Source organism: Furipterus horrens, unplaced genomic scaffold, assembly GCF_987537825.1.
Source record: "Furipterus horrens unplaced genomic scaffold, mFurHor1.1.pri manual_scaffold_2, whole genome shotgun sequence".
Lineage (NCBI taxonomy): Eukaryota > Metazoa > Chordata > Mammalia > Chiroptera > Furipteridae > Furipterus > Furipterus horrens.
The window spans coordinates 72,202,569-72,214,918 of NW_028327172.1; the positions used below are offsets into that span (position 1 = coordinate 72,202,569).

At 40.0% G+C, this 12,350-nt stretch overlaps 1 protein-coding gene across 1 annotated transcript in view; it reads left to right on the forward strand.

Annotated features, from left to right (window-relative positions):
- The first annotated feature begins 365 nt into the window (after positions 1-365).
- Positions 366-12,350, forward strand: part of SLC36A4 (solute carrier family 36 member 4) — a 52,732-nt gene continuing 40,747 nt past the window's right edge. Inside the window, exon 1 of the mRNA XM_090265867.1 lies at positions 366-545. Coding sequence (XP_090121993.1) covers positions 494-545 — 52 coding nt within the window. The 5' untranslated portion in view covers positions 366-493. The remainder of the gene's footprint in view (positions 546-12,350) is intronic.

Sequence of the window (12,350 nt, forward strand, 5' to 3'; positions counted from 1 at the left end):
CTAAATTGGGTCAAAGGGAGGCCGATAACCAAGGAACAGCCGGGACTCCAACAGGGATAGGAGCAAATCCCCTCCTACTGTTTATTCTCCAAGGTGTCTTATGGAATGCTAAAGCCTTGCAAATACATGGGCTCCTCAAATTTAAGGTCATGGTCATGTTAAAAACATGCCTCTCCTCCAACTCCCCGTTGTCTCTAGAGCGTCCCTCCTCTCCTATTATCCTACTTTTCTCCAGCCTCGCTCGGGTTGGCTACCTCAGTGCCCTTCGCTGACAGCCTCCTCCGAATCCCAGGAGGGCCCCTTGAGCCAGGACCTGGGCGGGGCCGGGCGGCCCCACTGCGCATGCTCCTCCTCGCGCAGGCGGGGTGCGGCGGAGCCACAGGCGGGCGCCGGGCGTAGGTCCGCTCGGCTGGGGAGGTCTCGGCCTGACGTTGGTCACGCAGAGGCAAGAGAGCTCGCACCGGGGCGGCGGCGTCCTGGAGACCCCCGAGAGATGGAAGCGGCGGCGCCGGCGGCGATCGAGTCGGCGGAGCACGAGGAGCTAGGTGGGTGTTGCGTGTGGGCAGGAGTGCTGGCGGACGTGGAGCGGGGTGCGCGTCCGTGGGATGCGCCGGGGCTCCCGGCCTAAACTTGGCCTTGGCGGGGGAGGCGAGTGCGGGAGCCCGGATAGCTGCCAGCCGTGCCCGCACACTAGTGTCCGGGCAGCATCCGGATTTAGTTTGCTAGTCCTAAGGAGAGAAGTCGAGTTTGTTTGTTGTTTGCTTGTTATGGTCAGGACTATTGGTATTTTGGGTCTGGCACGGGTTTGAATTTATAACTCAGCAAGGGAAACCTCCCAGAGACTTTTGAGATGAGCTGAGACCGATCAGGGTGTACAAAGGGCGTTAAAACGGGTGGGGGGTGGGGGGTGTGTGTGTGTTAAAAAGGGTGGTGGGGGGGATGTGTGTGTTAAAATGGGTGGTGGGTGGGGTGGGTGTGTGTGTTAAAATGGGTGGTGGGTGGGGCGTGTGTGTGTGGGTATGCGCGCGTGAAACGAAGAGAAGACTTGAACGTTTGTAGATTTAAGAAAGAGATTTTTATTTGGGCCCATCAGAGAATATTGCCAGAGAGCAAGAAGGCTTAATGGTGCTCTCACTTTAGGGGAGTGAGGAGATGTTCATATAGGCAGGAGGGCCAAGAAAACTCAGCTATGCTCTAGCAGTTTTAATTAGTTAATTACATTCAAGGATTAACAGTTTTACATCAGGTGGGGAGAGTATACAAGATAAGGTAGGGTCGCCAAGCGCCTGTAGTCAGAGAAGTCATGGGAAGCAATTCTTTTTGCATTTTTATCATGCTGAAGAAAAAATAGACACTTCCTTCTGTACTGACTGTTTTAATTGGAAGTATACGTGGCTAGCCCACCGAAGACTTTGATTAGGAATTTACTGTGTCCCTTGGTTACTGATCAAGGTGGAGCAGCAGCTTAAAACGCCCTTTCTTTTCTCAGTGTCTGTGTCTGGGTGTGTGTGTTGGGGGTGTGGTGCTCAGTGTGTACAGGTCAAAGGCAAGCCAGGGAATATAAAACATCCTTACGGTTTCCTGCTGTCAAAAGGAAGACAAAAGTATGGGTCAGGGTAGTAATATTGTTCCCCCCAGTTATTTGCATTTAGGAATATTTTTAATTTGATGTTAAATGATTAAAAGAGAAGTTGAACTTTAAAGAAATACTTTATTGTAGTAACTAATTGGTGGACAGTCCTATAATAATTGTAGGGTACTTTAACTTGATTTCTTTTGAGTCATAATCATGGTAGAAATAAACTCAGCATTTTATTGAATGTTTACTGTGGGTCACATAGTGTACTAAGTAAATGCTTTACGTATACACTGTCTCTTTTAATCCTCACAGTAATGGGGGGAGGTAGGTGCTACTATTATCCCCATTTTATAGATGCAATAATGTAAGCTCATTAATGCCAGAACCCAAATACAAACCTAGGTTTTATCTGACTTCTATTTTTTCTTTTTTCCCTTTTTATTGAATTTATTGGGCTGACACTGGTTAACAAAATTATTCAGGTTTTAGGCGCACAATTCTACAACATTATCTGATTTTTAATTCATTAATAACCCATCTAGCTGAGGATTTGAGGAAATGTGCATTCTCATGCATTGCTGGTAAGAGCAGTATAATAATTTATTCTTAACAATGCACACATCCTTTGATCCAGCAATTCTACTTCTATAAATATATCCCAAAGAAATAAGTCATGTAATAAATACTTGTATCAAGAGATGTTCATTACATTATTTGTAATAGAGAAAAACTGATAACTATCTAAATGGTCAGTTAAAGAAACTTGTTTATGTAAGTTGTGGTATGGCCATATAGCTATCTACTGAAAGGCCATTGAAAATAATATGGAAAGTCATCATCGACATTTTTATTAACTGAAAAAAAAGGGTTCCAGGTTATTTTAATTTTGAAAAAAAGTTATGTCTGTTCATTAATTCAACACATTTAGTGCACTGCTCCTGTATGCCAGGCACTGTTTTAGGCACATGCGATACCTTCATGAACAAAACAGATCAAGATTCCTGCTCTCATGGAGCTTATATTCTAGTAAGAGGAAACAAACAATAGTTAATTACATAGTGCATCAGGTAAGAAGTGCTATGGGGAAAAACAGCTGAGTAAGGGAAATCAGGAATGAGGTTAGGGGCAAGGTAGTTTATAGTATTTTATAAAGTGGTCAGGATGGACCTTACAGAAAAGGTGAGATTTGAGCAAAGACTTGGAAGAGGTGAGGTAATTAGTTACGTGGATATCTGGGGAAAGACCATCTCAGGTAGAAAGAACACCTAAAGACAGAAATATGAAGGAGACCAGGGTGGCCAAAGCAGAATGATTAAAGTGGTGATGAGGCCAGATTATGTAGAATCTTAAAGGTCATGTAAAGACTTTGGCTTTCACTCTGAGAGAATGGGTTTCAGCAGAAGAATGACATGATCTGACTTAAATTCTAAAAGGATTGCCCTGGCTGCTATGTGAAGAATAGACTGTAAGGGGCAAAGTAGGAGAAGGATATTTCAGCAGTTCAAGAAAGAGATTTTCATGTCCTTCACAGCAGTATGGGTGTAGCAGAGGGAGTAGAGAGAAATAGCTGGACTCTGGATATATTTTGAAAGTAGAACCAGAATGATTTTCTAACAGATTGGATGAGAAACTAGATATTTCAATCAACTGAGATGTTATAGTGTTTTTATAATATGTCTTTAATGTTTATAATATTCTTTGATGTTTCTTCACAGAGGAACTTAATTTCCTTCCCTCTGAGTTGTGGGCTGAATTTAATAACTTTCTTCTAAAGAATAGATTATGGCGGAAGTGAAAATGTGTGACTTTACACCTAGATCCTAATGGGCATTATGCCTTGCTCTCTCTCTCTTTTGGATTCACTCACTAGGGAGGAGGCCAATCACCGTGTTGTAAGCAGCCATAAGGAAGGGTCCATGATATATGGAACTGAGGCCTCCTGACAAGAGCCCTAAATTGTTACACAGCAGTAGATGGATAAAGCCACAGGAGGAGCCATTTGGGTGGTAATAAGGAAGTTCATTCAGTGTGGGGAAATGTTAAGTTTGAGATGTCTGAAAGACATTTTGATATATTTCCTTTCTTCCATTTTTATTTATCTTTTTAAAACATTATTGCATGGACACCAGAAGACAAGAAGTGAACCAACATTTTAAAATGCTGAAAACAACCCTTACTGGTGTGACTCAGTTGGTTCAGTGTTGTCCCACAAAGCAAATGGTGCAGTTCCCTCTCACGGCACATGCCCAGGTTGTGGGTTCGGTACCCTGTCTGGGTGTGTATGAGAGGTTGTTGCCTCTCATGTTGATGTTCCTCTTTCTTTCTTTCTCCCTCTCTAAAAAATAAAAAAACAACAGAAGAATTAACTGTCAACCTAGAATTCTGTACTGAGCAAAACTAGTCTTCAAAAATAAAACAAAAAAATGACAACATTATTGAACTCACACTGTGATTATTCATCTTTTTCCAATTCAGCATATGTTACACTTTTGCCTGCTTTACCCGGACTTCAAAACCATAATTTAATGTTATTGTAATACTTTATAAAGTAGATGCACTGTGTAGTTAATTTACCAATTTTCTGATTGTTGCACATTTAGGTTGTTTCTAAATTCTTAACATAAATAATGTTTCAATTAACGTCTTCATGCAGAAGTTTTTTCTTGATATACTAGTTTATCAAAAGTGGAATTACTAAGTGAAAAGGATATTTTTAAGGTTTCAGTACATATTGTTAAATTAATGTGATTTTTGTATCTTCTGATTAAAAATGAAAATTTAGGTTGATTTGAGGTTAGGAAATTGAGGTTGAACTAATTGAGCAATATAATATGGCATACAAGCACTGCCTAATTTAAGAGCGTTCCAATTGGACTTCCGGCCAAGATGGAGGTGTAGACAGACGTGCTGCGTCTCCCTCCACAGCTAGGAAGGAGTGCAACTGCCTCAGAACTGAAGACAACTGCAAGTTCCAAAGGAACAGACTGCATGGAGGTCTAGCAAACAAAGATGTAGGGAAGAAATGCTCATCCAGACAGTTGAGAGGGGCGGAGCCAGGGTGGAGGGGACGCGGTGTGGTGGCGGCGGCATCTGCAGTAGCGACAGCTGGCAGAAAGCACAGTCACATGTTTTAAAAAGTCAGGAGGCACACCTGGGGAGTATTCCCAGCTTCTCACCAGTCCTGGCAGCTCACAGTGCCAGCACCAGGGAAGGTCGGGCCTCATTGCTTCTGACTGCAACCAGTAGGGGTTTGGGCGGAGGCAGAAACTGCCAGTCTCTCAGCAGGGTCCGCTTGTTTGAAGGGCCCCCACGGTCCTAGAATGTTTGCAGACCCACCCACTCTGGGAACAATGGCCAGGACAGCAGTTGGAGAGGCGCCAGTCCCATGCGGAGTTAGAAGAGGTGCCTGGAAGGGGGGCGAGTGTTACGCAGGCAGCATTGTTCCCTCTCAGACCCCTCCCCCACATATAGGGCCACAACGTGGTGAAACAGATCGCCCTGCACTGACTAATCCCTAAGGCTTTGCGCCTTACAACATAACAGGAGCGACAGCTCTACCTGGAACACAGAAGCAAATAAACACAAGAGCCTGTCAGAATGAGGAGACAGAGAAGTATGGCCCAAAAGAGGGAATGGATCAAGGTTCCAGTGGGAGAGCTAAGCGACAAGGAGATAGCCAACCTCACAGATGAGGAGACAGACAACCTAACAGAGGCAGAATTCAAAATACTGGTGATAAAGATGCTCACAGGCTTGACAGATATGCTTGAGTACGGCAAACGCATAAGAGGAGGCATGAAGGCTATGCTCAATGAAACGAAGGAAAATCCACACAAAACCAATGGTGAAGGGAAGAAAACTGGGGTTCAAATCAATGATTTGGATCATTAGGAAGAAAAAAAAAGCCAGTGCAGAATGAGGAAGCAAGAATTGAAAAAAACGGGGAAAACTTCCCAAATTTTGCAAAGGAGATGGACATACAGGTCAAGGAAGCACAGAGGGCCCTGGGAGAGCTGGACCCAGAGGGGACCACACCTGGATGCATCATGATTGAGATGCCAAAGGTGAAAGATAAAGACAGAGTCCTGGGGGCAGCAAGAGAGAGGCAGAGAGTTGCCTACATAGGGGTGCCTATAGGACTATCACTGATTGCTCAAAGGACACTTTGTAGGCAGGAAGGGACTTGCAAGGAGTATTCAATGTGATGAAAGGCAACCTGCAACCAGGATTACTCTATCCAGCAAGGCTATCATTTGGAATGGAAGGGCAGATGAAGTGCTTCCCAGACAAGGTAAAGCTAAAGGAGTTCATCATCACCAAGCCATTATTATATGAAATGTCAAAGGGACTTACTTAAGAAAAAGAAGATCAGAACTATGAACACTAAAATGACAACAAACCCACAACTATCAACAACTGAATCTAAAAAATGAGAACAAAATACAACTAAGTAAACCATAATAGGAACAGAATCATAGGTATGGGGGTTATTTGGAGGGTTATCAGCTGGGAGTGGGGAGGCGGAGAAATGGGGAAATGGTGCAGGGATTAAGAAGCATAATTGGTTGGTACAAAATTGACAGGGGAAGTTAAGAATAATATAGGAAAGGGTGAAGCCAAAGAACGTATATGCACGACCCATGGACATGAACTAAGGGGGTTGTAATTGCTGGAGGGAACGGGGGCACTGGGCAGAGGGGAGAAAAGGGAAAAAAAATTGAAACTACTGTAACAACATATACTTAAAAACAAAAAGAATGTTCCAATTGTATGCACCATTAATGTATACATATATGTCTAATGTATAGTGTATAATATTGACTGAAGCTAATTTTACTTATAATTTTTCCATTCATAAATATAAATAATTAGGTCTAAGTAGTTTGATGTTCATTGTTTTATAGTATTCTATTTCATAAAGCATTGTTAATTCTTACCTATAGTAATCACATAGCATTTTCCAGATCATCTTAGTTCAGCACTTGGCCAAAAATTACAGCAAGACATTGGAAAATAATAGAGTTTATGTATAATATAAGTTGGATTTTGTAATTTTTTATTATGTTGTATGACTATTTCACATGGTTTAACTGTTAAAGTTTTTACCATGTTAGGTTTTTAAGTTTTTGTCTCCTCTACTAGTCTCTTTTTTCTTCTGTCTTGCATAACGTATTTTGCTTATCTTTGTATACTCAGTATTATACCACAGTTTATAGTTCATAAATGCTCAGAATTATTTATTATTAGTAAACTAATTTTTTGTCAAAGAGTTACATTTTAAAATCCTATATAGCGTAATTTTCTTCTAATATTATCATTATGTAAAAAAGGGAAGAAAACTAGTAGTTACTTTTACTTTACTATATGCCAGGGGCTAGGCTCCATGCTTCATATACATCATCTCATTTCATTATCATTAAGCTCCTGTGCAGTAGAAGTTATTGCTCTGATTTTACACATGCAAAGATAGGCCCAGAAAAATTCTGGTTAAAATATAAATTAGATCATGTCGCTTCATACAAAACTCTCTACAGTGGTGTTGTCTAAGTACAGTAGCCTTTGGCCATATGTGCATTTGAAATATGGTTTTGTCCAAATTAAAATAAGTGTAAAATATACACTGGATTTCCAAGACTTAGTATGAAAAATAGAATGTAAAATATCTTGTTAATCTTTTATGTTAAATACATGTTGAGATGATAATACTTTAGCTATATTGGGTTAAATTAAATATATTATTTATATTAATTTCACTTGTTGCCTTTTCCTTTTTAAAAATGGTTATTAAAAATTTTTAATTATGTTTGTGGCTCACATTATAGTTCTGCTGGTCAGCACTGCTCTAGTGGCTTTCATGTCTCTTTGTATGGTGTATAAGTGTATATACCATCTGTCCTTTGTGATCCTCTGATCTCTCCTACTGCTCTCTGTTGGTTACTCCTCTCTAGCTACTAGCTACTCTGCCCTCCTTCCTATTTAAACACACTGCACTCTACCTGGTTAGACCCTTTGCCTTTGTTGTTCCCACTGCCTGATTGCTCTCCCCGGAGGCAGCTACATTGTTCACTGTCAGCCTTCCTTGTGGTCTTCAAAATCCAACTTTCTTAGTGGGGCAAACCTTGGCTATCCTGTCTAAAATTACAGGCTCACCCTCCCAAGCCCTATTTTTCTCCTTAGCACTTAACACTAGCATGATCTCTATTTTACCTATCTTATTTGTTGTCTCCTTCCCACACTAGAATTTGAGCTCCATGAAGGCAGGAATTTTTGTTAGTTTCAGTAATTGCTTTATTCCCAGCATGATAGTACCTGACATATATTGGGGCTCCTTTAATACTTGTGAAACTGCATTTAAAATGATTATATTCTCTTTTATTGAATACATTCAATCAGGAGGCATAGACCTTTTGTAATGAGGGGCTATTGTCAGTAGATACTGCTGAGAGGCAATGACAGTACATTAGTAGAGGCTCTTGAGAAGGGCCAGAAATCAATAAATTTGGTGGGGAAATTGTGCCTCTGCACCAGCTCCTGTAGTGTGCTCTGCCTGCAATGCTGATGTTCATAAAAGCCGTCTTAGTCTTTGTCACCCTTCTCGCTAGCAAATCAAAAGGTAAGCTATTAGGATCAATTGTGCCAGGAAAAGTAACTCCTGTGTTTTAGCTCAGGCTGCTTTAACATAGATTTACCATGAGTGGGGTAGCTTATTCAACAAATATTTATTTCTCACAGTTCTGAAGGTGGGGAGGTCTAAGATCAAATGCTAGCTGATTCAGTTCCTGATAGGAGCCCTCTTCCTGGTTTACAGGTGACTGTTCTCTTGCTGTGTCTGCATATATATGCTGGAAAAACAGAGAGCTCTATTCTTTTTTTTGTAAGTGCACTAATCCCATCATGGGCTCCACCCTCATTTCTTTATCTAAACCTAATTATGTCTCAAAGGCCCCACCTCCTAATACTGTTCACATTGGGGGATAGTAGTTTAATGTATTATTTGCGGGAACAGAAACATTTAGTCCGTAGCATCCTGCTAACCACTTTCATATACACATCTTTCTGGTTTTCCACAATGGAGTGGTTCCAGGAGAGAAGGTGAACACTAATTTTTTACCCCACACCTCTGACGGGGAATGAGCATTCAGAGGAGTGAGCACGGGAAGGAGGAACAGGAGGTGAAGTCAGAGGTAACAGTGACATGACAGTGTGAATTAGCCAAGGTAAGGTTTGGTGGTGGTGATGGGGGCTGCCTTCCTTGACCTGAGCTAGAAACTGCTTTTAGGAAAGAGATTGTGGTTCTTGACAAGACTGATTTGAAAACTTCAATCTTTAGCTCACAATTTCATATGTCTATTGTACTCAATTCAATGGAGGCTTTATTATTCCTTTTCTGTTACCTTTGCAGTCTTTTTCCTTGAACTTAAAATACATCTTCAGCTCTGCTTTTCTCCATGCAGTCTCTGAGGGACCTCATCCTGCCTTTTGGTCCTAGTTATTTAATACCCACATTCTGATGTAGTTTTCAAATCTTTATCTTTAGCCCAGAATTCTTTCTTCCTTTCCAGACCCTGGTTTTAACTGCTCATTCAATGTCTCAGATTACATGATTTAAAAATTGAACTCATATGTCTTCCTTAACATGCTGTTTTTTTCTTTCATGCATTTATTTCTTCATTTGTTTTCATTATTGAGGACACATTAGTAGACAAGTGAGACATTCTCCCTGTCAATTAGAGAATGCATACAAGTAAAATGGACCACTACAATACCATGTGTTAAGTACTATATTGGGGAAGTTGTATGGTGCTATCAGAACACCTAGGAGAGAGAGTTAAGCCGAACTTGGGATTAGGGAAGACAGAAGGGTGAGTTAGAAATACAGTGGTTAGAAAAAATTGGAAGGGAAGAAGAGGGAGTAGAAGATTCAGGAGGGAACAGTGTGTGTAAAGGCCAGAAGCAAGAGAAAGGGAGACTGCCCTGTGGGCTTGAAGACAGCCATCTACAAGCCAGGAAGAGATCCTTCTCTCCTTATCCCTCAGAAGGAACCAACCCTGTCAACACCTTGATTTTGGACTTCTAGCCTCCAGGACTGTGAGAGATAATAAATTTCTGTTTTTTAAGTCACCCACTTCGTAGTACTTTGTTATAAAAGCCCTAATAAACTTAAGACACAGGTTTGACCAAATAACGTACTTTGTATAGAGTATAACAGAAAAGGATATAGGATCTGTTAAAACAAAAGGTGACTATACAAGTGGGGACCCCTAAAAAATTGAATTTATTTATAAAAAATTGTGTATTTATTCTTACATATATAAACTTCATTCACTTTCAAAGTGCTCTCCACTTGATGCAATACACCTGTTGAGACTTTTTTTCCACTGCTCAAAACAGTTTTTGAACTTCTCAATTTTGATGCCTTTTAGTGCTTCTGGCAAAACATTTCCCTTTGAGGACTCTTTTCATCTGAGGAAACAAAAGTTGCTTGGGTAAAATGGGGTGAATAGGGAGGGTGGGCATCATACTGTTTTTGGTCAAAAACTGATGAGCACTTAGCCCATTGTGGGCATGTGCACTTATAATTCACCCATCATGAAATGGGCAAATGCATTGAAAGTTAAAAAAATGTTTGCTGAAGTCAAACACAGCCTCTGTCAACAACACCAGCTGGTACATTGATACAGATGGGTTCCTAGAACACTCACCTAGCAGGGAAAGCCTGTACTACAAGGGGCCCACTGTCCAGAAGATAATTCATTTTCCAGGGGGGTCCCCTCCTTATAAGTTAGCTTTTCAATGTGTTGATTGTTTTTGCTGTGCAAAAACTTTTTAATTTGATGTAGTCCCACTTACCTATTTTTGCTTTTTTTGCCAATGCCTTTGGTGTCATAGATTTGAAATCATTGCCAAAACTAATGTCTGAAGCTTTCCTCCCATGTTTTCTTGTAGGAGTTTTACAGTTTCAAGTTTCACATTTAAGTCTTTAATGCATTTTAAGTTGATTTTTGTGTATGGTGTAAGATAAAGCTCCAATTTCATTCTTTTACATACATATATACAATTTTCATGGCACCTTCTGTGAAAGAGACTATTTTTCCCCATTGTATATTCTTGGCACCCTTGTCAAAAATCAGTTGGCCTTATATGAACAGATTTATTTTGGACACTCTGTTGCGTTCCATTGGTCTATATATCTGTCTTTATTCCAGTATTGGACCTCAGATAGCCAAAACCATCTTAAAAAAGAATAAAGCTGGACACATATCCTAATTTCAAAATATATTACAAAGATAAAGTATCTTCCAATATCTTAAAGCGCAATTTACTATTAGAAAAAACTGTTGTGCTGATTTCCACTTAGTACTAGCATAATGGTGGCTGCCTAAATTCTTGTCTCTCCACATATCCTCTCACAAACCTGTTAATTTAACAAGTAGCACATGTAAACCCATTTACAAAAGTATTCTTTTAACATTACTAGGAGACCCATGATATCGTAAACTTCAAATTATCTATAAATAGAAAAAAATAGCAGACTTCAAGCAGAGTTCTGTTGCTGCTGCAAGTATGAAGAATGAGGAGGTGGGGCTTCAGAATCTCTGTGGAAAAGAGGAGAGGGGAGCAGGGGCTTTAGAAAAAGCATAGTATGCCTTTCAGAAAGAGAATGTCTAATAAAAGTGTAAAAGTCTAAACAGAGGTCAGGTTTGGAAGTTGTAATTCACAGCACCAAGTACAGGGAAGGAGTAGACAGGGCAGCCTTTGCAAAACATTGCTTCTGGAGGAGGAGATATAAAGAGCAGTGGAGATGCCCCTCAGAATCATGGAAGTGATGTGGAAAAAAAGTAATAGGGGAACTGAAGATTCTGCAGAAATGAAAGAAGACCAGAAGACATGCCACTTATTCCCTGTAGCCACCTAGTAAGTCAATATCATTTATTAAATAAACTTCACTTTATAGAATAGAACAGTCTCAAACTATGATCGCTGTCCATGAAATGCCTTGCAACAGGAAAAATCATAAATAAAGAATAAATTACAAGGTGTCCAAGGGAGAATATATTAACATTTAATAGAGTCATGGGATTTCAAATAATTTAAATGAGGTGAGAAAGACATCAAAAGGGTCAAAGAGAATGTGGTTGAAATGGAAGGCAGGCAGAGACTACCTAACATGTAACCTCTAAATAAGAAAACCAAGATATTTGAATTAAACATTTAAAGCTATCATCTAAGAAAATTTTCCATAAATAAGAGAAAACTAAACTTACATGCCAAAAAGGCCCACTGTGTCTCTGGGAAAATTGACTCAGTTCACTCAACCTGAAGATATAATCTTTAGGACCTCTAGCAGAAAGAACAAATTACAATGACTGAGAAAGTTAGTCTGGCATCAAACTTCTCAAGAGTAGCATACAAAGCAAGGAAAGAGTGGAGCAGCATTTTCAAGAAATTCAAGAATAGAAAGTGTGAACCAAATATGATATATCATGTTGTCCTTCATGTCAAGGCTATAGAAAAATGGTTTAAAACATTCAAAAACTCAGGGAATACTGGGCACATAAACCCTTCCTGAGGAATCTATTAAGTTGTCCAAAAAGCCCATACATTTTTTCCCATAAAATAAGACACATTTTTTTGTTTTCACCAATAACTTTATTGATTTAGATATTTTGAGTATGTTGTCTGTCTTCTACATAGTATAACATTGATTTTTCTCAGTGTCTTGATTTGATCGCTATCCACATCAACTGGTCTGCCTGACTGGAGCACTGTC